This window comes from Phyllobates terribilis, unplaced genomic scaffold (assembly GCF_046119375.1).
Source record: "Phyllobates terribilis strain yellow unplaced genomic scaffold, ASM4611937v1 Scaffold_5__5_contigs__length_657084704, whole genome shotgun sequence".
In the NCBI taxonomy this organism is placed as follows: domain Eukaryota; kingdom Metazoa; phylum Chordata; class Amphibia; order Anura; family Dendrobatidae; genus Phyllobates; species Phyllobates terribilis.
This window is the reverse complement of record NW_027362765.1, coordinates 379,601,837-379,629,017: the sequence shown is the minus strand read 5'-3', so window position 1 is coordinate 379,629,017 and position 27,181 is coordinate 379,601,837. Positions and strand designations below refer to the sequence as shown.

The following is a 27,181-nucleotide window of genomic DNA, read 5'->3' as shown; positions in this document are numbered from 1 at the left end:
TTTTTTTTTATATTTATAAACCCTTCTGGAATTTCCTGAATGCAGCAATATCAAACTACTGAAATTGAAAACAGTGCCGCTAAGATGGGGTACTCTGTACAGTGTTTAGGTAGTGGTTGGTGTGATGCCAGAACACTGCCCCATCGCATTGCCGCTGCCTGCTTCTACAGTACATCTCTTAAAATTATACATCCAGCTGTCTAAATGATGTAAAACAAAGCGCATTTGGCCGGCATCTTTCATTGCTCCATAGTTCTGATCCCTTTGCGGCTCTTTTGGTGATACAGGGGTCAGCATCTGCAGCCCAATATACAAATCGGTGACGCTCCTCATATCAAGACACCTTTTCATCATGGGCTTCAATACATTTATCAGCAGTGTGTAGTATCGTGAGCTCTGCGGTGTGCACAGACCAGACTGACAACACAGCAAGGGTAAGAAGAGAAGATTTATTATACAAGAGGCACATAAAAAAAAAAAAAGACTCAGTTACACACGGTGCGGTCACACAGGAAGCTCGCCTCAGAGGAGGTCACCGGGCCCGGGAGCGAGTAGATGTGCGTCTGATGGGGGTAGTATTTTTAGGAGTCTCTGCCTCACTGAACTCAGTGTCTGAATCTGAGAATAAAAACCAGACAAATACATTGAGAACTAGACGTCAGCTTTCCCGGATCACTTCTCTGTGGTTCGTATTAACCCTAGATTTACTCACCGTCCGACTCTTCATCACTGGAGAACTTCACCGTCACCTTTCTGACATTCTTTCTGGGGCCTCGAGCTTTTGGTGTCTGGAAATCACTTTCTTCAGTAACTTTTGAGGCCTTGTTGTTCACAGACTTAAGAGGACGTCTCTTACCTGGAAAGGAGATGTGAGCACAGATGTCAGCATGGATCTACCTCATCACGAAGCTTGACAGACGCCTCCAGTAGATAGAGCCACCGTGTCCTGTAGCCGTCACATCAGGATGACGATTCTGGCCCTCATCTCTTACCAGGTGGATTCTTCTTCACAGATAAAGGTGGGGCATCTCCGTTCTGGATGGTTTCTCCAGGGGCGTCCATGTTCTCCAAACCTTTGCTGTGGCAAACATTCAGCTTGTGCTCAAACTCGTCAATCTGAGTCTGACGCAGACAAATGTAAGATACAGTAATTAGTTCTTTATTACTTTACTGCATTCAGTATTTTTTGGCATCAGTAAGATCGGCCCAGCAGAAAGGGACGGCTACACTCGTCCACACATTTACAGCTAAGGGTCCTTTTCAAAGTTATGTAAAGTTTAGTAACTTACTATTCCCGACACCTGCTCGCTGTCAGGGAATCAAAGCCTCTTGTAGGCAATTAATGTGATGTAAGCTACCTAATAGAGAGGTCAGAGAACCACCATTTTTAGCCCTATTCAGTTACCCTACAGATGCACTACACAGGATTATTTTGGGCAGAAAGCAGATTACACAAAATCAGAACATCAATAAAAGGGAATCAGTCTCAGATTCTCAAAGAATTAATGGTATCATTTTATAGTCTGTTGATGCGTTTTATCAGATGTGTCATGGCAAAAGTCATATGCAAATAAGACTGGGAGTGCACCAGGGGTGTGTCAATGCACTTGGCAGCAGTTTTATTGCATGGACATGCCCCCAATGCACTCCCAGTCTGATCTGCATATGGCTTCTATACTAGCTTTTTTTCATGACCGGCACTCTTGTTCACAATAGGCGTCACCTTGCTGACTGTAGGAGGTCCCAACCATTGGTAACCCTACTTTTGACCCCAACAGGGCTCCGATGGTCCCATGTATCATAGCAGTGGTAAGTGAGCAGGACAATGGCTACATTTAAAGGAAACTCCAGAATCACAGGGGGCTCTCAGTGGTGAAGCCCACCAGGATCAGAATCAATACAGACCCAACTTTTAGAGGCAGGAACCCTTAGTTTTCGCTTTCTGCTCCCCCCTACCTTGAGTTCAGGCTTTGCACCTCTGCGGATCTTTGCTATGACGGTGAGGAAGGAGTTGTAAACTGCATCATCGCTTAGTTTGTCTCCATAGCAGTCAAAGCAATCTTGCATTTTACCGAGACCCTTCTCAGAAAAGGGCAAGAGGGCGAGACAGTGGGCCAGATCCCTCCACTGACGCTCAGTCCTAAGAAAAGAGGCACAGAAATTAACTTCACATTAAATATCCAAGATTATGAATCTGAGAAGAACACGATCCATAAAAAGAAAAAAAAAAGTGACAGCATCGCCCTCTGCAGAAAACAGGAGTCTGTGTCACAAAATTCAGAGCCCTGAGAATGTGATTGATGGACAGACAGATACTTTACCATCCAGAAGGGAATCTCAATGTCAAGATTACTAAAAAAACAGCGTTACCTGGCTGTCCGGAAGCGGTGGCACATTTTCTCTATCAGACTCTCCGTCTGCTTGTCTTTGGTAATGTACGACAGGAGATGTCTAAGGGAACAAAAAAAATTTAAGAAGTTATAAAAAGATCAAAATGTTTGAAACTAAAAACACTATATATAAGTGTAGAAATCAGGGCTGTGGAGTCGGAGCCCATTTTGGTGGAGTCTGAGTCAGTATAAAATGGACCGACTCCGAAAATAAATAAATTGGGTATAGTCGTTCAATGCAGTTTGTGGGGAATATTTTTTTCATAAGAATTTGGGAAAGTTATGAAATGTCCTATAAATGTCTGTCCTATTCCTGATCTAAGGGTCTGGACTTTTAGCGGAGATTAATCTGTGCTACAGTAAATTTATCACTTAAACATGAGCCGTGTATGAGAGAGTCGGAGTCAGTGGCATGGAAATGTCAGAGTCGGAGGTTTGGCTTACCGACTCCACAGCCCTGGTAAGAAATGAAAGTTTCAGTTAAAGGGGTGTTCGTAGGTGAGACATTATGGCATAATTCCAGCCGTCTACAATAAAATCCAGGTGCAACTTGTGCGGATTTATAGACCACATAGCGGCCAGTATTTCACAATTTGCTTTGCAATGAAAACTAGTGGAAATCTGCAGCATTTCCCAGTAAGTGTTGTCATAAGGACACACGCTAGAAAGCCTTTATTACATTCTCCGGTAGGTCACAATTAAAACTCCTCCAATCAGATTTTATATCATGAGCTGATCCCAGTTGGGTTAGTTTTTCTGAAACTACCTCATGATTGTGTGGAAAGGTTCTTCCTCCACGCCGCAGTCCGGATCCGACAAGCGGCTGATTATGTCGGGTAGAAGGTTGTAGACGGCATTGCCCTAGTAAACAGGAGAAATGGAACCTGAGAATGGCAGTGAAGTGGTACACTGCCCCTATAAAGGCTCGGCAAGTTACCTTGTTCGACAGCTCGGTGAAGAAGTTCTTGGCGAGGACGGCTATTTCTTGGTCTGAGTCTATGAGGAGCACGGCCATCTCACTGACCTGGCCTTTAACCTTCACCATATCCTTTAAAATCAGATGGGTCATTACAATGGCCGAAGTCCTCCGAACGTCACGAGACTCGTCCCGGAGCCTGGAGTAGAAGGGAAATTTAATAAAACCGTTTAATAAAACAAAAACCAGAAGGTTATTAAAAAATAAAAACCACAAGCGTATAAGACTTCAGGTCACTCAATACTTTCGCTGGAGGGATGTTTGAAACTCCCATGATGTTTATGGTACTTGTCTTTAACAGTAGCAACCTGAGCTAACTCTGGTTGCTACCGTTTAGCCATTTCAATGCCCCTGTCGATCTCCAGTAAAGGCAATTAAAAATAGTTAAAACGTTGTGCCCGTCCATTGCCCAAACTTCCCTCCTCGCTGCAATGCAATCTCGGGTGCTGATGGGTGATCATCGTAGTCTGGGGGCTTACTGGAGGACCCCCGCCACCATCTTAGTGACCCCTTTCCTACTGCACAGTTATAAGGTTTAATATTAGTAACATGCACCTGGCATAGAGATGAGGGGTCCATGGTTCAATGAGATTTGGAAATCTGATGCTGAGGTCTCCTAAAGCAATCATAATATTCGATCGAACCCCCGGCAGCGGAGACTTCTCCAGAAGGGTGAAGAGGAGACGTAGGTGAGAGTCGCAGAAGTCTGAGCTGGAGACAGTCAGGGGCAATGGGGAGTAAGCATCAGGAAATTATACATTTATACATTATGGAAAACATATGAAGGCCGCCGTTACCTGACCATCATAAACTTAGTAAGTGCCAGCGTGGCTGCGGTGCACAAGGCCGGGTCGTTGTATTTTCCTGAACTCTTACAAACACGGAGAACAAGAGGCAAAAATGCAGAAAGGTATTGTTGTCCTGTTGGAGAGGAAAAAGAATTAAAGTTTCCAACGTAACTCCTGTGATCACCAGTTTGTGTGTCACTTACCACTGAGCAGCTCTTTGTCACAGACCCGCTGGATGAGCTCAGCCTCAGCGTCATCTGCAGAAGCACCAACCAAGCCCATGTCCTCCTCCTCCAGACTCTCGTTCCCCTGTAGACAGCAGCCAAAGAAATTACAAGGAACCTTGTTTGCGTTTAGACGCTTATTACAAAGACAGGAAAATCACTGTGCAATCCCTCACCTTACTCTTACTTTGTTTGTCCTTTCCCAGTTTTTCTGCCTCTTGTTCCTCCTTTAAGACCCTCTTCTTCCTCAGCTCCGCACTTACTGTACATTCCAAGTATACCACTAGCTGCAGCACGATATCTCCGGCCAGCGACACCAGGTGGGTGAGGAGAAACCCAGGGAATGTGGCAGCTGAGGACGACCGATTGAAAATCATCATCCCAGTACCCGACCAGATATAATAATCTTGTGTAACATCTCTGCATGTTCTGTACAACTACTACTAGTTTCTGCCATACTCTCCTCCAGCTCACCTTCCCCTCGGCTGCTCAGTTCCTGCAGGACCTGTTGGCTGCATCTTTGCAAGATTTCGGCACAGATTTCCTCCGGTTCTTCCGCCATCTCATACACCAGCTTAATCACAATCTCCTTGAAGGTTAACCAGTGCAGGCTCTGCCGAGTGATTCCTAAAAACAAATTACGTCTGGTTGAGTTGTAACGGGAAAAGTTAGTTGAATTACTAGAGAAGAAACACCAGGATCTGGTAGTCCCTCGCTTCATCTACTTCAGCTGCGACGTCCAGGCACTTACCTCCAACCACAGCTTCGGTCAGATTTTGGAAGAGACAGTGGTCCCTTGGAAGACTAAGAGGTGTGGATTTCTTCCCAAGAGTGGACTAAGGAGAAAAAAAAAGTTGCAAATTAGCAAAAAAAAAAAAATAAAAAAAGTGTTGGTGGAAATCTGACAAATCTGGGACATGACCGAGCACAAACCTTCTGGCCCTCAGTGATCTTCAGGATGCAGTTACACACTTCTCGAGCCAGCTGGTAATCATTCTGCACGTCTTCACCCAAGCCCACCCTCACCAGCGTGTCCAAGTTACTAAGTACGATTTCTGGTTCACCCCTTCAATAAAAGACAAGTCTTCAAAAGTTTAATATTGTCTATGTAAAACTTTGGTATCGAGCCAGTTTTGAGAAACTGGCAACTCACCGCGACATCATAGCCAACAACATAATGGCAGCGCGACGCTCCACCTGAGAACAGGGCACCTTGAGGGTAAACTTCTCCCAGAGCAATTGAGTTACACAGGGACGGATTTCTCCTTTCTGTACAAACTCCAACACCTAAAATGCAGGGAAGAGTTAAGTTTACAGGGTGAGGTATTATAGTTTGATTAATTGAAGGATTTAAAATTTGCAAATATTTCTACTACTTCTCTTGTTAACCGTATTTGGGGAGGGAGGAGCGGGGGGAGAAACACAGGACCGTGGGCATACGGTGTGCCAATGGCAAAACTACACTAGGTGGAAGAAAGAAAATATGCATTGGCTGCGTCTGTTCTGGTGGGCTTCACCCTCTAAAAAGACCAGGCAGTTTTTGTCTAGTTTCTGTAGGCGGCAGACATTACCCGTGCCAGATCTCCTGCACTTTTTTTTGTATTTCGTGTTTTATTCCCAATGATCCTTGGAAGGGTGATCTTGCAGACATCTGAAGACATTGAATGGGCAAGTATAATCCAACCAAACAGGGCCCAGGTAAGGTATATCACCCCTGTGCTTGGGGTGAATGGTCTCTGGAGGTGTCCTGCTTCCAGAACATACTGGAATCGAGAGCCATCTTTTTCTGGTTTTTACCACTGGGCCTTCCCTCTTCAAGTGCTGGCAGACAACTTGACTGCAGTGGCCTAAATGATCCTTCAGAGGGGTCCCAGGAGTCCTTTGGCCAAGAGTGAAACCACCAGAATACTTTTCTGTACAGAGTTGCACATTCAGACTTTCCTCCCGTCCCAGGGTCTCCGCGAGGAGAGCCCACCGTCCCAGGGTCTCTGCAGAGGTCTCCATCCAGCTATGCCATCACCGACATGGGCGTCTGCATATCCCATTGTAATCATAAAAAGGTCCCGAGGTCCCACACTGGAGATGATCTGGTCATTTGATGGACAATCTTCTGCTCTAGTCTTCCACTACACCATGTTCTCAAATGGGTTAAGGTGAAGAGAATTCTAGTGATCCCGATCGATCTGGACACCAGTCACACTACATGAACCTTAAGCAGATGTCGCAGACGCTCCATGGCCCTTATCTCCTCATCCAGACCTTCTTACACAAGGGCATCAGTTCCATCCCACTTAATGTGAATGTTAAAAGTCAAGATATAAAAATTACTGGTCAGCTATACTGGAAAGAGTTCCACAGCTGTCTTTAGGTGAATCTCATATATGTGATACACCAGGTATACAGGACACCTCAATTCTTAATTAACATAGGATTTTGTTCAAGTCCCCACTGTCCTAGATGCAAAACTAACATAGCAGATATGCTTCACATGATGTGGAACTGCCCTAACTTGGTGTCCTTTTGGAAGAGTGTTGTAGCAATGAGTAACAGGGTTTATTCAATGGACGTAGTGCTTTCACCATTAGTATGTATACTGGGATATGTTGAAGATCTGACTATTGATGAGTGTGGCAAAACTGCGGCGGCAAGCATGTTATATATGGTAAGAAAATTTATAGCAGATCAGGAGCCTATGATATCAGAATTTATTGATAAAGTTAACTGGCTAGTAAATGTGGAAGAGGGATTTTTGGTACTCACCGTAAAATCTTTCTTGGAGCCTTCATTGGAGGGGGGATGACACCGGACCATGGGTGTATGCTGTTGTCGCTAGGAGGTGGACACTAGGTAAAAAAGAAAATGGCTGCTCCTCTGCAGTATACACCCATCTACAGGCACCAAGCTCACCCGTTAGTGGCTAATAAGTAGAAGGAACATAAAATAACCAACAAAGCAATGCCCAACAGGGCACAACCGTGAAAGCTAAATTAGATGCCCAACAGGGCCAACTGGACATATGCCTAAAGTAAGGGAGGGTGCTGTGTCCCCCAATGAAGGCTCCAAGAAAGATTTTACGGTGAGTACCAAAAATCCCTCTTATCGTTTCATGGGGGGGGGGGGGGGACGATGACAGAGCACCATGGGACATCCTAAAGCAGTCCTTAGGGTGGGAGAACACAAGATAACCACAGACTAGGTCTGACTGCAGGCAACCGCCGCCTGCAGGACCTTACGTCCAAGACTGGCATCAGCCGAAGAATAAGTGTGGACCTTGTAAAACCTTGAAAAGGTGTGGAGCCTGAAGGCGAACCGCCCAAGAGGCCCCCACTGCCCGGGTGGAGTGAGCCCTTATTCCCAGAGGGGGAGGTTTGTCTGAGACGCGATATGCCTCCGAAATGGTTGAACGTATCCAACAGGCGATGGTTGACTTGGAAGCAGGAAGACCCTTGCAACGCCCCTCAGGGATGACAAACAGGGCGTTTGAACGCCGAAGGGAAGCAGTTCTAGAAAGGTACACACGTAGAGCTCTGACCAGATCCAGTTTATGAAGGGATTTCTCCCGTGGATGCACTGGGGCCAGGCAGAAAGAAGGCAAAACAATGTCCTCATTGATGTGGAAAGAGGAGACTACTTTTGGCAAAAAGGAAAGCACCGGCCTGAACACTACCTTGTCTTGATGGAAGACCAGAAAGGGTGACCGACATGAGGAGGGTTGCAGAGCTCTCAGCCCTCTAATTGAGGTAACAGCCACAAGAAAAGCCACCTTCCAGGAGAGAAGAGAGGCTGAGATGTCCTGAGTGGGTTCAAAAAAGGGGCTGTTGGAGAACGCTTAGGACCATATTAAGGTCCCATGGAGGACAATAAGGCGGCGCCAGGTGAGCCACCCCTTGTAGAAACGTCTTGACCCGAGGACAGCCAACCAAGTTACATTGGAATAGAATGGACACTGCCGAAACTTGGGCTTTGAGGGTGCTTAGAGAGTCCCGCCTCCAGGCAGGCCAAAATGACCGGTAACGAAAAGGACATGGGAGCTAGCTGATCTTGCTTGCAGTGACGAAAAAAGGCTCTCCAGGTTCTGTGGTATATGCGTGAGGTTGCGGGTTTTCTGGCATTAATTAGGGTCTGCATGATGTCAGCAAAACCCGCCTTCAACGGCCATGCCATTAAATTCAGAGAACGAGAACTCTGATGAAGAACAGGCCCTTGAGAGAGGAGATCCGGACGGTCTGGTAGTCTCCAGGGGGAGTCGACGAGCAGGCTTACTAGATCTGGGTACCAGACGCGTCTGGGCCAATCCGGTACTTCTGCCTTGATCTTTTTGACGACTCGAGGGATCAATGGTAGAGGGGGAAAGATCGGGCAAGTGGAACAGACCATTATATGACTAGCACGTCTTGAGCGATCGCTAGCAGATCGCGGGACTGAGCTACAAAGGATGGGACCTTGTGGTTTAACCGAGACGCCATGAGGTCGACGTCTGGCGTGCCCCACCGTAAGCAAATCTGATGAAACACCTCGGGATGCAGAGACCATTCTCCTGAGGCAAGGGCCCTGCCGACTGAGGAAGTCGGCTGCCCAGTTGTCGATCCATGGAATGTGGACTGCTGAGATTGCTGGAACTGTCTTCTCGGCCCAAACTAGCACTCTTGCCATCTCTCTTTCAAGACAGGTTTGGTGCGCGCTCCTCCCCGACGGTTTGTGTATGCCACGGCCATGGCATTGTCCGATTGTACGCAGACTGGGAGCCCTGCTAAAATCTCCAGCCAGTGAGGCAACGCCAGGTAAATTGCCCTCATCTCCAAGATATTGATCAGTAGGGAGACTTCGTGGGGACTCCAACAGCCATGCACTGTGTGGTGAAGGAAGACTATCCCCCCGCAACTGATGAGGCTGGCATCGGTCATAACCACCCGCCAGCGAAGTGGTAGGAATGACCTCCTGGGTCTGAAGGAAGAGGGGCGGGTCCACCATGTTAAGGACCTTCTCACTTGAGGTAACCTGATGCATCGGTCTAGAGACGACAGGTTCCTGTCCCATGCCGACAGAAAGGCCAGTTGAAGAGGCCAGTTATGGAACTGGGCAAACGCCACTGCTTCCATAGCTGCCACCATTTTTCCCAGTACACTCATGCATAGGCGAAAAGAGTATGGACTTGGGTCGGAGAAAAGGTGGATCCCCCAGAGAGATCATCTTTTCCCTCGGAAGAAGGACCCGGGCACAGGTTGTGTCGAACTGCATTCCTAGAAAAGTTACACGTTGAGATGGGACCAGGGAGAATTTGTCTGTGTTGATCAGCCAGCCTAACCGAGAGATAGTGTTCAAGGTGATCTGGAGACAGTCCCTGAACGTGGGGCCTTTGATTAACAGGTCGTCGAGGTAGGGGATAATTACAATCCCCCTGGCTCGTAGAATGGCCATAAAACAGTCGCCATTACCTTCGTGAAAACCCTCGAGGCGGAGGCAAGTGAACTGGTAATGTGCGTTCTGGAAGGGAAATCGAAGGAACTTCTGATCTGATGCGCAGATTGGGATGTGAAGATACGCGTCCTGAATGTCCACTTGGCTTCCATCGAGGCGATTACCGACCTGAGGGACTCTATTCTGAAGTGTCGGATGCGTACTTGTCTGTTTAGCAGTTTGAGATCCAGGATCAGATGTAGTGAGCCATCCTTTTTTGGAACAACGAAAAGATTGGAGGAGTAAAAACCGGAAAACCTTTCCTGAAAAGGGGACGGGAACTAGGACTCCTGAGCACAGAAGGGAGGCAATGGCCTGAAGGAAGCAGAGATGGTTGCGAGGGGGGGCGGGACCTGATAAATAGTGTTCCTGGCCTGGGGTTGAATTTGATTTTGTAGCCGGAGGTCACAATCTCCTTGACCCAGGCATCTTCTATTGCCGAGACCCAAGTGTCTCGGAACAGAAGTAGACGGCCGCCTACCCTGGGAGAAGTCCCAGGTGGGAGTGACCCGTCATGCTGAGGAAAATCTGTTGGATTGTGATTGGGATCCAGAGGGCTTGGAGGAGCAACCCTTTTGCGTGCCAGTTGGGAGTGGGCCTAAAGGTAGGCTTACATCTCTCGCTGTGCTGGGGTACGGTCCTGTTGAGAGGAGGGGACTGGTTGAGCGAACTGACCGGAATATCTCCTAGGAAAGGGAGGTGCGCTCCCCCCCAGTGGCATCAGAAATGATCTGGTCTAACTTAGACCCAAACAGCCTGGTGCCTTGAAACGGGAGATTTGTTAGTGATTTTTTTGGAGGCCGGGTCAGCGTTCCAAGCCTTCAGCCAAAGAATTCTACGCAAAGCAATAATAATGCTAGAGACGCAGGCTGAGCATGCAGCAGTGAGCAGATATTTCCCTGCGTGGGTGATCTGATCCGCTAAGTCAGCCAGATCATCCAGGGAAGCTCCCGTTAAGATGCCCTGCTTAAGCTGTTTGGCCTATGCGGACACCGCTTTTGATACCCAAGTTGAGGCAAAGCAAGGACAAAAAGGGAGGCGCCAGCAGCCTCAAATACAGACTTAGCCAAGGCCTCAACCTGTCTATCCGTAGTGTCCTTGAGGGAGGAACCACCTGGAAGGGACAGCACCGTCTTGGCCGAGAGGATCCACTGATGGAGGACTCCATCCATTTGCTGACAAGGTCATGGTTAAACGGGTATAGCATGTCTGTTTCTTTCCTGTGAAGTGCTTTTCTGGATGCTCCCACTGTTTCTGAAAGACAGTCAAATTCTGTATGGTTAGAAAAGGTGCATGCCGGGCGCTTAATTCTCTTGAAGGAAACGGAGTAGTTCTGAGAAGGGCTCTCATCCTCTTTAACATGCAGGGTCTGATTGTTGGCTGATATAAGGCTGTCAACCATGTCCTGGATCTTGAAATACTGGTCCGTGTCGGATCCAGAGTCTGAATCTGATGCAGAGTTAGATCCCAGGGCGACCTCAAGGGAAGAGGTGTGAGATACAGGGAGCATCTTGGAGTCTGGAGGATGAGTTTGTGTGAGTCCGTACTCCGTCTGCCCTTGGGGGGGAGGGGTGTGTGCCTGCGAATAGTCTGTGGGAACGTTCGGAGCACTGGCGGCCGTGGATAAAAATGGCAAGCGTTCTAGGACCTGCACCAGAGATTGAGATACCTTGGTGAGGTCAGAGACAGACTGGGACATAGCAAGAGCCCACTCTGGAGGAGAGGGAGTTCCTTTGTCCTGGGCGGCGTGGTGATCTTGGGGTGCCAGCATGGTGGGAGGTTTGCAGGTGGAGCAGAAAGCAGTTTGAGACCCGGGGGCCACTTAGTACTGCAAAGTCAGTATGTGACTGTGAGAGGGACGGACAGAGAGCTCCCTGGGTTTGGGCATACATGTCTGACCAGGGATACTGCAGAGGAGAGAGCCTGTGGGTAGGAAAGGGTGTGGGTCGATGGCAGGGCAGAGCCTACCCGGTCCTGAAGTAACCACGGTCAAGTGTCCCCCGTCAGAACTCCAGAGCTGAAGCTGGAGCGAGCCGCGGTGATGAAGCTGCTGCCAGGCAGAGTGGTGCCGCCAGAGCCAGGAGCAGAACAGTGTAGAGGGGCGGCACAGGAGCAGAGCGTGCAGCCCTGATGACGAGGGGTGCCAAGGCTGATATGTGGAAGGAATGGGGGCGGTCTTAAAGGACTCAGCCGCTGATAGGTCCCCAGGAGAGCTGTGGGCGTGGCAGAAGCATCAATGCTGCTTGGCCGATTACAGGAGGGGGCGTATACCCGCCGGTAAGAGGAACGGCCCACCCGAGACGCCCCCCGACGGAGAAAGTGTGGGCAGTCCGTGCATAATGGAGAAGGGGACGACGACATGGGACGGGGACGCTGAAGATGCGAGGAGAGGGGGCATGGTCTGGGAAGCGCTGCTTTAAGTAAGCGCCGTGTTTGATGTATTTGGTGTGAAAGGCAGCGCTGGGAGCCCATAACCTGAGTTCTGAGGTGCGGTTGTGAGGCAGCAGGAGGGGGGAGAGATTGTACCCATTTGTTTTAAGGTCCAGCATCTTGGCTCTTCCTCCTTCCCGCACTGACCGTATTGGACAGTGCAGGAGATGGTGTCGACCCCAGAATCTAGGGGGAAGGTCACCCGCAGGGACCACCATCTCCCTCCCAGGCTGCTCCGAGGAGGAGCCTGGGGTGGGTAATAGGCAAGGACTGGCCACCAGGAATCACCCTGAGGTGACAGGTCCTTCCCAGCGGGTCCGAGAGTGGGCGATGTGGGGGTTGCCACACTGCTCTCGGATGCTTGTGAAATGGGTTAACAGGGGACGCAGTGTTCCCCGTTAACCCTGAAGAGCTGTATCTGAAAAATAAAAATAAAACACAACAGGGTTGGATCTGTTAGGATCCAGTCTACCTCCTACAGACACCAAGCTTAAACTGGTGAGCTTGGTGCCTGTAGGCGGGTGTATACTGCGGAGGAGGCGCCATTTCTTTTTTGCCTAGTGTCAACAGCATACACCCCATGGTCCTGTGTCCCCCAACGCAGCAATAAAGAAAAGGCATATACCTAAAAAGATGTGCTCTCTGAATTTGACAAGATATGGGGTCTATGGATTGATGGCTCTGGTTTGACATCTTGGGAACTGAGGAGATTTTGCCTCGGCTTGCTTTGAGTTACGTTTATATGATGCCTCAAATTAACCCTTTGAAAATTAATTAAAATGTTATTAGTACATCCACAAGTTATATATAATTGGATTGACTATTGTTACTATGTTCAAATATTTGTTCATTAAATTGTGCTGGTTTTGTAGAGCCAAGACGTACAAATAACTCATGTTTAATGCTTCTTAAGGTTGGGGGGGTGGAGAACTGTTTCTCCAATGTTTGTCTGGTTGTTTTTTCCTTTGTGTAAATCTTTAAAAAAAAAAAAAAAAAAAAAAAAAAAGTCAAGTTTCTTTTGTCTTGGTTGTTTAGACCATCTGCCAAGATTTACTAATGTACCTGGAGGTCCGAATTTAGTTAGTGTGAACAGAGGATCTTCCTATCCCTAGGATTATTTCCCTTCAGTCCAGTATGGATGAGGCTTCAGCAGGTGGAGCAAACACTTAATTCCCCTAGTGTCGAGCCTGTTAGTGTATACCCGCGATCCCGTGTTCCCCAATGTATTCAGCGAGAAAGGGGATTCTACGGACATAAGCGATTAAATCCAGATCTATACATAAAGTCTCCGATACCTACTATCTCTTCTAAAGACTGGATAACTCCCGCCGAGGAATCTACCATGAGCAACGACAAGTTATGAATCAAATTCTGAGCCTTCACCCTGAAGAGAAAGCAAAAAGAACTAAATGAGATCTGGACAGCTTCAGAGGGAAACGCGCTCCTTGATTAGGTAGCCAGACATCGTAGGGTGGCCAGCAATCAAGGCAAGGAGCTGTACATATGCATTTAAAAAAAAAAAAAAAAAAAAAAAAAACCCACACACACACCTGGGTGAAATAGGAGCGGTTACAAAGGTTTGTTTCTTCTCCATACCTGTCAGTCTCGGCGCTGGCACACAGGTATAGTTGCCGGTAGGCACTGACCACGGCATCACGAACACCAGGTTCCTTTGACCATATGAGGGGCAGCATACGGCGGACTCCAATCACAGCCTGAGGCACCCCAAATTGTGAAACTGTCACAAAGAACTCTATGACCTCTTGTACAACTGTAAAAATAGTTGTAGCAATTCCAGTCAGTAAAGGAAAAAAAATAAATAAAATTAACAGGTCACAAAATCTTGCGAGCACTTACCAGACGACGCGGCTTCATACATCATCTTGCTTATGACATCAATGGCTTCTTCTATCTTTACGGCAAAATGGTGAGCGTCAGTCAGGTACTGCACCAACATCTCCTGCTTGTTCAGCTCACACTTTTGCTCCTCCAGTTGCTCGGAGGCCACTTCTGCTACTTGTTCTTCCTCAGTTGTAGACTTGGCATCTTTATCCTTTGCTGGAGAAAGTTTAACCAAAAAAAAAAAAAAAAAGTTAGATTTTTATTAAAAACAAACAAAAAAAAAAACTCATTTACTAATCAGAGACACAAAACCCAAATACATAGTTGCTGGGGGACACGTCAATATCCATAGGTAGGGACGTGCCACAACAACAGCATAGCTCCGAAAAGCATATAACGACAGGAGACAACAGGAGGAAGCTATTACAGCACCTTCTCATCCCTCGGGGGATGGGGTCTCCAGCCCTTGGGTAAGTGTTTCACCACTAGCTCCATTTAGTCTTCCCTGTAGCACATTTTCTTATGAGGGCTACTACCTGTTTGCTCTCTGCTCTTGACTTTTTTGTGGGGTGTTACAGCAGCTATGTCTGCCTCCCCCTCTACTAACTTCACTTTTCAAGCCTTTAGTGTGCCAGGTAGTCTTGTGTGGATATGTGGTTTTGTACACTTTATAATTCCTTTCACTTTACCCCCTGGGCTGGTTACCCTGACGGGGTGTCTGCTTATGTTCTGAACACATCATATATTTTTTTATTGACTTTAAAAATTCATATACAGTTTATATATATTAAAAGAATCTTTCTATTTGCATTTAAAAGCTCCTGTTGTCTCCTGTCGTTATATCATTTACTGATCAATAGAAGACAGTACAAAAACCAAGACCACCTGAGCAAAAAAAAAAAAAAAAAAAAAAAAAAGAATTATATGGGCTCCCGAAGACTACTAGTCATAGACCAAGGAAAGTGAGTGAGTGTGTAAATTTGTAGTACAAGTGCTGCCAATCATCTGAATGACCATGTAACACTAGGTTTCCATTAGTTCCCTGGACCAGGAGCAGTTCTTTCAGAGCAGCTTCCCTTTCTGGTAAATTGAGGAGAACATGGGCTGGGGTCCTCTATTAGGTAACCACCCCTCCTCCTTTAAAGATCAATCAAGTTTAAAGAGACTTATTTCTGCCCAATAATCCAAGCCTTCATATCTTCAATTAAAGTCTTACAACAATCAGCAAGTTTAGTGTTGTAGGAACAGGATCTGGAGATTGGTGGCAGGTTCCACGTATATGTGACACGGGCTTTACTGCAGACACTTTGGGGAGAACGTCAGTGTCAGCAGAAGAGCTCGTCCATGCTTAGTCAGTAGTTTCTTTCCCTGTGATTCTGTGATGTGTGTGCAGCGATGAGAGCACCATAGCCAGAGAACACAACGTTACCAGTAAATATTCTCTCCAGAATAGTCATCAGCTCTGAGTCTTCCTCCTGCTCCACTGAGAACAGAGGGTCTTCGGGGAAGAGACACATGCCCTTCTTCACCAACCGGATGGCATTTCTGCAAACACAGACAGTATAAGCGTAAAATGCTGAGAGAAGCTTATCGAGGCCTATATAGTGTCCAGCGCCACTGACTTGTAACTGGTGCTCTTTAAGAGGCTCAAGGCACGCTCACACAGCTGCTGGGGAGAGCCCACCTCAGCATCCTCATCATCATCCTCCTCCTCCTGGTCCAGGACATCCAGAGTCTCCTGCACTTCAGGCAGCATGGCTTCCCACTCCTCTTCAGCAGATATAACCACCACTAAAACAAACCAAAAGTCAGAAATGAAGCAGAAAAGACAAGGCGGCAATTGGAAACATTATGAGCCCATTATGAGCCCTGGGGATGAGGACGCACCTGGTGGTTTCCCTCTTTGTTTGTCTTGAAGTTCCTTCAACTTTATTCTCTCTTTTTCTAGAGGAGCATTTAAGTCGGAGCTGCTGAGCTGCAAACATAAATCATGTCACCGCTCAATTATCTAATCTTGTACAAAGTCAACGCTCTGTAAACAAGCAATCAGCGGTGGCCAGTCTCTCAGACAAGGAGTGCAACGCTTGCAAACTCTTTGCTGTAGAGCCTGTAAGCGCTGCTCTTAAGCCGAGGGGATACTTTGATGCTGCAAAGGCAAAGCCATCCCTGCTTGCAACATGGGGGTGCTTGTTTGGACCAACAATGCTGCCGAACCAAAACTGTTGATCTTTAAGCGCACACTGCCCACCAGTAAGCAGTGCGTGATCTTGTAAAGACCCCGAATAAAAATTTGCACTGAATGCAGGAGGCTTATAAATCCCTCCATACATTATGACCCTCATAGGCAACCTATATGATCCCAGTCGGCCCACAAGTTCTCCAAATGCTCTCCTGCGTTAATAGGCTAATCTGACTACAGGATATCTATTAAATACATTCACATATCTTGGACCCATCCTCCAACTTGTTCAACTAAACCCCCCCATGCAACAGAAGTCATCATGTCTGCTTTATAAGAGGGCAGTGATATAGAAGACCATCTGTGCAGAATCCCCATAGTATTCCTACAAGTTGCAGTTTCAGTCCATACCCTCTGCCTCCTGCTGGTAAGAGCTGACAGGTGGGAAACCCATCACAAGCAGAGGCAGCATCTCATACAATAAAGACCCTGCAGCATTATATATATATATATATATATATATATATATATATAATAAAAAAAAAAGAGGGGGTTGGGGGAGAGAAATACAACTTAAGTATTGGAAACTTACCTTACAAGTGAAAGGATTGTTAGCAAGAAAAGATGCAAGAACCTGTATGGCATTTTTGCACACCTTCACAGATTTGTCAAACAGACGACCGACCACTAATGTGACGACTGACTGGAAACGAGACAACGGTAGAGCCTTGAAGACAAAAGGGATTGTTAAGACCAGAGGAAAGCATGATGGAAAAATACAAGTCTGGTTATGTACATCCCATCATGTTATGAACAGTTAGGCTTGGCTTCAATGATCATCGTAATATACCAGAGACTAAGACATGAGGCTTCTAACATCAAGGCTGCATACATCCATGTGTCGAGGTCACTGATGCAAGGACAGACCATGGGTTTCCCGACTCAAACTCAATCTCAGGCATCCAAGAGGCTGTAGAGTTCGGGTCAGGACATGCACAGCCTGGTTGTACATTGTGGTCCAGGCTTGGAAAACAACAATCAGTCCCAGCGAGACACCATCTCCAAGAGAACCACAAGGTTTCCTATAACCTTGCAGAACGGGTCACTCACCTTTTCTTGCACGATACGATTGTAAATCTGCAGCACACAAGAGCGAACAAAAGTGTGGATATCATGAATGTGATCCTGAAGAGTGTCCAGGAAATGGTCCCTGGTGCTTTTTTCAGATTCATCCAGATTGTCTCCACTGAGTACACGAATAACAACCTCTCCCATCACCGTCAGTACTGCGTTCCTCATCATGTATGGCTAGGGTTTGAGGGAGTAAGAAAATAGGAAGTGTAAGCTGGTGCACTGTGGTTTTCACTAAAAAGGATGATTTCTTTAAATTTATAAATGAATAAAGTTTTACATTTTACCTCTCCATCCAGGTAATCCAAAAGGACACTAATATTAGGCATCATGATGGCAGGAATTTTCTCCGATAGCTGGGTTATAAATGTATGCAATGTCTTCACTGCAGAGGTTTCTCGGGAGAGATCCTGGGATGACTTCTGCCCAATCTTTCTGTAAAAAAAAAGTTTGAGAAGGTAGAGAACAAACGTGTTATAACTTTAACAACTTGTATTTATAGTGTGAATATATTTTTTGGGGAAATATTTATCAAGACACTGTGCAGCAGAAGTGCGGGGAACATGTATGGCACTGTCCGTCAACTAAACTTAGGAAAGAGGCTAAGTTTAGGCAAATTAATCAGACGGCATTACATGACAGCCACAAAGTGGAAATGGCTGAAAAAAAACAAGCCAATAAAGTAGTCAAAGTGTCCTAATAGCAAAAAAAAAAAAAAAAAGTGCCGACAGCAGGAAACATCAGTAACATTCCCCAAACAGCCATCAGATTACCAAAGATATGTGCTCATGTCTCCGCACTCTTAGCGAGTGTCACCCTCTGCTCAGCCCTCTAGTCAACCCCCATCCTGTAGGCCCGCTCATCCCCTGCCGACACACTCACGTGGGCAGATTAACAGAGGAGGACCACCAATAAATGCTGCTGTGGGTCTGGCCTTACAGCGGCAGCGAGAAGCTTCTCCACAGCCACCAAGATTACAGACCGAAGGCAACGAGTGAACCCAGAGGATGCCGGAGTCACATTCGCCTTGGACTCATCATGTGGCTGATGATGTAAAATGGTCAGAAGTTTAAATGCTTTATTTCACTAATAGAAAAAGGAGTTGGTCTTAAATTAAACGGCATTAACTTCCATGATAAATCTGGTGCATTTTTCATACTGTCTAGTATAAGTTTGCACGGTCTAAAAACTAGAAAGCATCATTTCCTCTACTTATTGTAGCAGATGTATCAGACACTTGTGTGTTGGACCTCTTCTTGCTTTACAAGTGCAGCCGCTCACCTCATGATCTCCCCCACCAAAGATTTCATGCCATATTCTGTTGCCCAAAGAGTCACGGCATGGACGAGTACTGGAGCCAGATGATCAAAGTGCTGCAGAAGCTGGATCACCTTCACACTCACACCTAAAAGACACAGAAAAGACTCAAGACCAGAGTTTGAGTCAATCGTTTCATTGGACCTGGTCAGGAATCTGTGGCCATCGGATAGAAGAACTGTCTGACACCCAGTACCCAATTTTTTTTTTTTTTTTTTTTAAACTAGTTGGCCTGCACGACGTCCTCATTGACTAGCCCATGTCGTAGCGTCAGGCCAACTAAACAAGTTGTAGATACCGGTTAATAGGAGGGAGTTCTCAGGGTTCCCATCTGACGGTCAGACTGTCCTTGAGTCACACCGATAACAGTCTGGTACACCAGGAGGAGCGCCACATATAAGAGGGCAGACCTTTGTATATTTGGTGTGCAATAAGGTCACTTCTCTCCCATTAAATGGGTTTCTTTGGTTGTCTAATTCATGGTTTGATCAAATCCCTGTTAAAGCAGTGCCATCAGATTACCAAAGAGTCACGCTCATTTTTTCCTATCCCCTCTTGGTAACGGCCTCTGCTCTGCCCCCGTTTTAGGCCACGATCCGTCTTGTAGGTCTTCTCGCTACCTGCAGCCTCACACTTGGATGCGCAGTTTGGATGATAAGCAGAGACAGACCAGCAATAAACGCTGCTGTGGGTCCGGCCTTACAGCGGAGGCGAGACGCTCCTCCACAACCGCCAAGATTACAGACCAGGGGCCACGAGCAGACGACGGACCCAGGAGGAGACTAAGGAGTCACATTTGCCTTTAGCTCATCACATGGCAGGAGACGGATTGGGCACCATTATTCAAGACAACATAAAGCAACCAACGAAATCCAGTGAGACATCGGAAGAGTGCTGCCAATGGCATTACAACCCACGAGAAGGTAAGGATTGGGAAGTATTGTGCCCGTGTCCCATTCTAATGCATGGACCTTGGCAAATGTTGGCACCAGACAATCCTTTTAATTCCTGAACTGCATAGTAAACATTTCTCCAAGGAATATTCTGTTGTACATGTAGTCCCCCTCATCCTACAGCTTTACTCCTCTCCTTTAGCAACTTACTTAGGGTGTCATTTGAGCGTTTCACAGCCACCCCGAGGAGGTGCGATAAAGATTCCCACAGGGACTTGTTCCTTTGTGCTCCAATAGTTGGGTTTTCCATCATTCTGTAACAGCAGCCAGTAACCATGCTGAGGAGAAAAGCAAATTACCACAATAAAAAGGTCACAGTAAATTCTCGTTATCTTACTGTAAGATTACCAGCGATATCTGCTTATGTCTACCACCACCTCTTATTGAATATTGACCCTTGCGCTCAGCCCTCCCTAGATCCCAGGGGAGAATGTAGATCCCCTCAGATTCTGCCACATGTTCTTGTAGACAGAATATGGCTGAGGAGGACCAGCAATGAATGCTAATGTTGGTCTGGCCTTACAGCGGTAGCAAGAAGCTTCTGCACAACCACCAAGATTACAGACCGAGGGCAATGAGTGAAGGGCGAACCCAGAGGACCAAGAATCTCATTCACGTTGGTCTCAAATAGCAAGTAAGAAAAGTTTTCAGAATGTCCAGGAAAGTAAATCAAACCTGATGAATTCCTCCTCTATCAGCGACATGCTCCAGAGCCGGCGAATATCCAGCTGAAGCAGATGTGTGACTGTTTGCAGAACATTTTCTCTCTCGTTTTCCCACAAAAAGACATCCGTTTTAGACTTTGCTTTTCTCCCCTGATGATACAAAAAGCAATAAAGAGTGTATGCAATAGCGCGTTCCTAAAAATCAATGCCTAACGCACAACCCCCTCAATACCTTCCCACTTGGCTCTACATTTCCCAAAGCGGCTTTATAGGTTTCAACTTCAAACGCCTCCACCAGATGCAAGAGGAGAAAGCAGTTCATCTTCAGGGTGTTCAGGTGGAGATTACGCTCCGCTGCAGCCAGAGACAGATCCTCCAGGATCGAGGGAAGCTCACTCGCATGCTGAGAATTGGCTACAAAAAGAAAAAGATGGACAAGTGAGTAAAGATCTTCCCAATAGCCGTGGCATGATCAGCATCTGTGGTCATGTAATTTTACCTACACATTCATTTTCTCCGACCACAGAAGTGGCTCAATATTAGAATATCTAAAATAATCCAGACTATTGAGAATTTTGGGAAACTTTGACTGCAAGGGTAGAAAAAAAAAAAAATCAGCCCCGTACCTTTCACAAGCAGCTCAAGTAAATCTTCCTTCAGGGAAACATCCACAGATCGGAAATGGCTAAAAGAACGAATCAAGAAAAATATGGTCAAGATGTGAGAATAGCAAAAAATAAAAAAAGTGCCGACAGCAGGAAACATCAGTAACATTCCCCAAACAGCCATCAGATTACCAAAGATATGTGCTCATGTCTCCGCACCAGCTCTTAGCGAGTGTCACCCTCTGCTCAGCCCTCTAGTCAACCCCCATCCTGTAGGCCCGCTCATCCCCTGCCGACACACTCACGTGGGCAGATTAACAGAGGAGGACCACCAATAAATGCTGCTGTGGGTCTGGCCTTACAGCGGCAGCGAGAAGCTTCTCCACAGCCACCAAGATTACAGACCGAAGGCAACGAGTGAACCCAGAGGATGCCGGAGTCACATTCGCCTTGGACTCATCATGTGGCCGATGCTGTAAAATGGTCAGAAGCGATAGAAACAGAAAATATTTATTAATTGCTCACTTACTATATGATGCTGTATAGGGAATCAAAGTGCTGGACAACAGATTTGGGACCCTGGGACCGGAGAGCACCTTTATACGCTGGAAAACCAAGGAAAAAACAAAAACCACACAACACAATTATAGTATGTAGACAATCAAGAAGAATATTCCGAAGAGTCGTTCACTTAAGTAGATATACGAGCTGCCTGCAAAAATCTAACTATTATAAGCTTCCTAGGAAATTAAAGGGATCTCGTCAGTCAATTAATTCTGCCCAAACCACAGGCATGACTAAGCCGGGCTGCACCCAGGAATCCTCCAATGTTTCAGAGAAAACAGTGTGCAGATCTGGCCAGGGACCGTAGCCAGAGACTAGACCAGTCCGGCACCATCCCAGCCAGCTTCTCCCTGAACCACTCTGGCTAATCAACAGATATCTCCCTGTGTACGCAAGAGAGTCACATGTCCATCACCTAGTGATGCAGGGAGAAGCTGGCCAGGATTCATCAAGACCGGTGATCCGCACACTACTCTTTATGAGGGTGGAGTACGAGGAACCAGATTCATTAAGAGAAGAGTCTGATGAGTGACGTGCACATCAACAAACCTTACTCCAGTCCCTGATGGAGTAAGGCTTGTGGTGTAGCGAACACAGCTGCTCGTCATGGATTTAACAAGTAGCAGCTGCAACTGTCCCACTTTGTCAAAGCTGGGCTACAATGGTGTGAAGATGCCAAATGTCAAAATTTTTTAGTGCAGTCTCAAGTCGCACCAAAATTTTGCAACTTTTCAATATCCAAGATAAAGAAGAAGCCAGATTAATAACTCACCGTGCAGGTCGGAGGCCAGCTGTCGTACCGGCAGCACCTCCTGGACCACATACTGGCCCACTCCTCCGCTCTTCAGCAAGTCCTTGAAGGCCAAGGGGATATTGAATTGGAGAGTCATGGTTGAGACCTGGACAAAAGTAAAGACTTCACGTTACACACATTCTTATTAGGCCGCGCTGCTCAAGTCACCCGACTTATCAGATCCGATGCAAACCAGTGGCTCATATGAGATCTACGGGGCAACAGGAGAAGAGTACAGGAGAGATTGCTTTATATCAGTGGTCCCCAACCTTTTTTGCACCAGGGACCGGCTTCAAGCAAGACAATTTTTCCATGGCCAGCAGGGCTTTGGTCATATGGGGGCAGAGTTATGGAGGGATTTGGAGTTTAGTGCATACTTATACAGTGTAGACCAGGTCCCCACCAGGAGCCGCATCACTGAGGCCCCATCACGCCCTGCAGCAGGACGGGGCAGATGTGTCCTGACAGCTGCATTCACTTCATACTGTTTCAGGACCTGTGGTGACATCACAGTCATATGACCTTGATGTCACAGGTCCTCTACCAGTCTAACCTGGGGGAGTCTAGAACAGAGGGCAGCATCCACCCCACAGTGTGCTCTGAGCCGCAGACCGGCAAAAAAACCCCAATGGCCCGGTCCGCGGACCCCTGCTTTATATAATAGAAAACCCCCAAGTGTGATATAATTGTACATCACACGTCAGGTGTCAGTGTATGGAGCAGGAGACTGATCTGTAACAGCAGTGAGCAGAACCGGCACCGATCGCTGGCATTAAAGTATCATTTTTCAATCATTGACAGCTGCATTTAAATAGCACAAAGACCGATACGCAAGTGCACTGATGCCCATCAGCCCCTCACAATACATCGAAGGTGTGTGGATTGTAAGTAATTGTAGCCGCTGAAGGCCCCCCGTGGCTGCCACATTAGTCCTCCTGGAGTCCAACTTGTAGCTGGGCTTCATAAGAAATTTACATTTTAACTACAGTATATATGGGAAAGGGGGGGGGGGGGGATAAAAAAAATGTAAACTTCATGAAAGATGGAGAAAAAGAATGGACTCCTCTAAGGCATATTTATTTATTTTACTCACTTATATAGCGCCACTAATTCCACAGCACTTTAGAGACATAAATCACAGTCTGGCTAGGTTGTGGCTCACACTCTACATTCCCAATCAGTATAAGGAGTGTGGGAGGAAACCCGCAGAAATATAGGTTGCAGATGTTGTCCTTGGTGGGATTTGAACCCAGGACCCCAGCGCTGCAAGGCTGCAGTGCTAACCACTGCACCACCGTGCTGCCCCGACAGTCATAAGCGTCAGGAATAATAATAATATTATTATTATGACGGCAGCCAATATCAGCACCACAGGGGGCTATGTGGCACCCCAGGTCTGGTCGCCACAGTGGCAGCAATGTCATGTCTGAGAGCAGGTGGGAGGTTCCCTGGTTGGGGACAATTAGCATGCAGCACATCCTGCCTCAGTCCAGGGAGGGGAGAAACCTGCCCTTTATAAACTGGATCTGTGGCAGGGTTAGAGGGAGAAGTTCCAGTGAAGTTGCAGATAGGGACAGGTCAGCAGCAGGAGGAGGAGGAGTCCCTGTAGGCAGAGGAGGAACACAAGGCCAGGAGGGGACTTCAAGTCCTCTGGCCCAAGGAAGCCTGGATGCTCAGCCACACGAGAGGGACCACTACTACCCCAGGGGGGTGAGAAGTACGAAAGGCCCGAGTCGCCAGTCATACGGGTGAGAACAACACGGTACACTCAGACGTGGGCTACTTACACGACTACAGCAGGGTAGCCAGAAAGAGTGAAGTCAGCACGGTAGGCCTAACAACTTCCCCTGACCAGCGGGATTTCCCAGTTGCGCTCAGACTGACCAGGCCTCCATTGTTAACCTGTATTCCGGACGGGTCCTTTAATATCACCAACAGTAAAGACCCTGAATTGCATGACTGACTCCGTGTGGTTACTGCTGCTCCCGCGCACCATCACCACCCCTATTTACTGCCCTGAGGCTATACTCCTCCCGTGGGGAGTTATACTACCCTCGGCTGCACCCACAACACCAGCCTCAGCGGTCTGCCCTGCAGCGGCGGTTCACTCTGACCGCAATCCACGGGTGGCGTAGTCAGACATTCAGCATATAGACTGCCATTTGGTTTGACCGCCCTGGGCACGGACCGGGTCTCCGCCACGGAGACTACAACCCCCAGCATCCACAAAAGGTCCTGTTCCGGGTATCCCCACACACACACACAGCCCAGGGGGCGGGTCAGCTACACCACACACCTGCAGATCAGATAGGCCACGAGTGTTTATTAGAGGGTCTAGCCCACCCCCTCCTCCCCCCAGGGCAGATCCCGGGGGCTCCGCCGCCTGCGCCCACCCCCTCCTCCCCCCAGGGCAGATCCCGGGGGCTCCGCCGCCTACGCCCACCCCCTCCTCCCCCCAGGGCAGATCCCGGGGGCTCCGCCGCCTGCGCCCACCCCCTCCTCCCCCCAGGGCAGATCCCGGGGGCTCCGCCGCCTGCGCCCACCCCCTCCTCCCCCCAGGGCAGATCCCGGGGGCTCCGCCGCCTGCGCCCACCCCCTCGGGCAGATCCCAGGGGCTCCGCCGCCTACGCCCACCCCCTCCTCCTCCCCCCAGGGCAGATCCCGGGGGCTCCGCCGCCTACGCCCACCCCCTCCTCCTCCCCCCAGGGCAGATCCCGGGGGCTCCGCCGCCTACGCCCACCCCCTCCTCCCCCCAGGGCAGATCCCGGGGGCTCCGCCGCCTGCGCCCACCCCCTCCTCCCCCCAGGGCAGATCCCGGGGGCTCCGCCGCCTGCGCCCACCCCCTCCTCCCCCCAGGGCAGATCCCGGGGGCTCCGCCGCCTGCGCCCACCCCCTCCTCCCCCCAGGGCAGATCCCGGGGGCTCCGACACCTGCACCCACCCCTCCTCCCCCAGGGCAGATCCCGGGGGCTCCGACACCTGCACCCACCCCTCCTCCCCCAGGGCAGATCCCGGGGGCTCCGACACCTGCATCCACCCCTCCTCCCCCAGGGCAGATCCCGGGATGTAGCGCATGCATTCCGAGCACAACACAGACTGGCCGTACCCTACCTGAGGCGTCCCCGCGGTGTGTCCGGTGAAGTAGGAGCCCGGGGCTTCCGGCCGCTTCCAACACCCGCTGACTTCAAATTCGCTCCTCCCGCCAAAATATAACCAACCGGAGAGCAGCGCGCCTCATGACGTAACAAGCAAAGACAACCAATAAAAAACAGTCTTATAGAGAAAAAAGCTGACCAATGGCAGCGCATGACAGAAAGCGCCAATCACATCACGACAGGAGAGACTGACAGGAACATGAACCAATAGGATTGTAGCAGCGAATGTGAGGCCTCGTTGATCCAAAGTGGAATGACTGACAGAGAGCGCGACCAATAGGCAACGTCCACAGAGAGACAAGCCCGCCCCCTGCAATATAAGGGCGATTTTCCCTTTTTCCTCCTCCTCCCTTAGAGTTTTTCTTTTTCTCTTTACGGCCTTTAACGTACAGTGTGAATAACTGGATATGGATCAATAGAATTTTATTTTTATTTTTAAACTTTTAAAACTTGAAAGTTCACTTTGTTTTTATATATTTTTTGTTATAAAAAAAAAGTGCTTTCTTTTTTTAATCCCCCCCACTTCCCTCACCATGGCAGCCAATGTCGGCACGGGCAACCAGTCCATTCAGATGGCGGTCAGTGATTGTCCGCAGCGCGTTCACGAGCCTAACAAAGTTTTCAAGCTAAGGGCGCTTCAGAAAACGTCTTTTTAAAGTTTTTTTTAGCAATTTCCTGCGTGTTTTTTTTTCAACAGTTTTGGCTGCCGGTGTTTTTTTTTAGACTATGTTCACACATTTTGTTTTTTTTCAGCGTTTTTTATGCACTTTTTTCAGCTGCTTTTTCCAGTACCAGCAAAGTCTAAGATTCCCGGAATCTCATGCACACATCATGGGTTTTTTAATCAATGTTTTGTGCTTTGCATGTTTTTTTTTACAAAATAGAGCATGTCACTTCTTTCAGCCTTCACCCATTGGAAGTAATGAGTGCTGAAAAAACGCCTAGTGTGAACACAGCCATCAGGTTTTGCTGCATTTTTAGTGAATATAAGCAAGTACAGCAGTAGGTGAAACTTATTTTTGTGATTTTACCACCTTGTCTTGGTCACTGAGATGGTTGTTTTTATTAGGAGAGCTTAATTAAATTAGTGATGTGTACGGTGTAAACATTGGCTGAGCTAGGTTTGATATTGAACAATATCTGTGGCCCAGGGAGGTGTGTAATTGAACAATCACTGTGCAACTGAATGACCCCCCATAGTGTGTAAGTAAATAGTGTCATACAAATTACAAACTCAATGCAGGGCCAGTGTCTTAGGTAAACTATTCCAGAACAATTCACCTTCCCCACTGTTATGCCAAAACCAGAATGAGATTTATTATTTTTTTTCACTGAACTTTATGTACATGCATAAAAGAGACAAGAGGACAGTGAAAACAAAAAAGCTGAAAAAACACACCAAAAAAACAAGCAAGAAAAATCCCGAACAACCTCCTGGCAAGAAATCAGATTTTGCTGCAGAAAAAAAAACTTTGAAAAAAACATTATGTGTGAACATAACATTAGCATTTTTCCAACATTTTTTGGTAATTTTCCAGACATTTTTTTTTACTCCAACAATGAAGAAACTGCTGGTGTGTTGCTCAATAAGACGGAGTTAAAAGCCTGAACGTGTGAATGAGTTATTTTTTTTTTCGGTGTTTTATTATTTTTTCAGGTTTTGCAATCCGCTTGTAGATCAGTGTCACCTGCACAAACCCTAAATGGTTAAAC

At 47.6% G+C, this 27,181-nt stretch overlaps 1 protein-coding gene and 4 non-coding genes across 5 annotated transcripts; all 5 read right to left on the bottom strand.

Moving 5' to 3' along the window:
* Positions 1-435: 435 nt before the first annotated feature.
* Positions 436-25,557, bottom strand: NCAPD2 (non-SMC condensin I complex subunit D2). The gene is made up of 32 exons (XM_073684886.1): positions 25,425-25,557; positions 22,294-22,420; positions 21,487-21,562; positions 20,979-21,037; positions 20,585-20,766; positions 20,363-20,502; positions 19,838-19,965; positions 18,699-18,822; positions 17,705-17,852; positions 17,397-17,594; positions 16,879-17,013; positions 15,995-16,082; positions 15,730-15,898; positions 15,537-15,652; positions 14,123-14,323; positions 13,862-14,036; positions 13,565-13,649; positions 5,532-5,665; positions 5,312-5,444; positions 5,130-5,214; positions 4,853-5,005; positions 4,555-4,730; positions 4,358-4,463; positions 4,164-4,287; positions 3,922-4,077; positions 3,328-3,505; positions 3,157-3,251; positions 2,371-2,451; positions 1,957-2,140; positions 993-1,122; positions 713-856; positions 436-618 (listed from the first exon to the last, which is right to left on the bottom strand). Exons 2-32 carry the CDS (start codon positions 22,409-22,411, stop codon positions 533-535), a joined length of 4,107 nt encoding a protein of 1,368 aa, XP_073540987.1. The 5' UTR covers positions 22,412-22,420; positions 25,425-25,557; the 3' UTR covers positions 436-532.
* On the bottom strand, positions 18,177-18,462 carry LOC141151343 (small nucleolar RNA U85). Its single transcript, XR_012247030.1, has one exon. It is a non-coding gene; the product is annotated as a small nucleolar RNA U85 (small nucleolar RNA).
* Positions 19,243-19,553, bottom strand: LOC141151345 (small nucleolar RNA U85). Its single transcript, XR_012247032.1, has one exon. It is a non-coding gene; the product is annotated as a small nucleolar RNA U85 (small nucleolar RNA).
* LOC141151346 (small nucleolar RNA U85) lies at positions 20,022-20,319 on the bottom strand. Its single transcript, XR_012247033.1, has one exon. It is a non-coding gene; the product is annotated as a small nucleolar RNA U85 (small nucleolar RNA).
* Positions 21,136-21,425, bottom strand: LOC141151344 (small nucleolar RNA U85). Its single transcript, XR_012247031.1, has one exon. It is a non-coding gene; the product is annotated as a small nucleolar RNA U85 (small nucleolar RNA).
* Positions 25,558-27,181: the final 1,624 nt, after the last annotated feature.

Coding starts and splice junctions, on each gene's coding strand:
- NCAPD2 (XM_073684886.1), bottom strand. CDS start 22,411: ATGACTCTCCAATTCAATATCCCCTTGGCCTTCAAGGACTTGCTGAAG. Junction 17,853..18,698: donor TTGGTGGGGGAGATCATGAG/GTGAGCGGCTGC, acceptor TTTTTTTTACAG/AAAGATTGGGCAGAAGTCAT. Junction 5,215..5,311: donor AGATCACTGAGGGCCAGAAG/GTTTGTGCTCGG, acceptor TTTTCTCCTTAG/TCCACTCTTGGGAAGAAATC.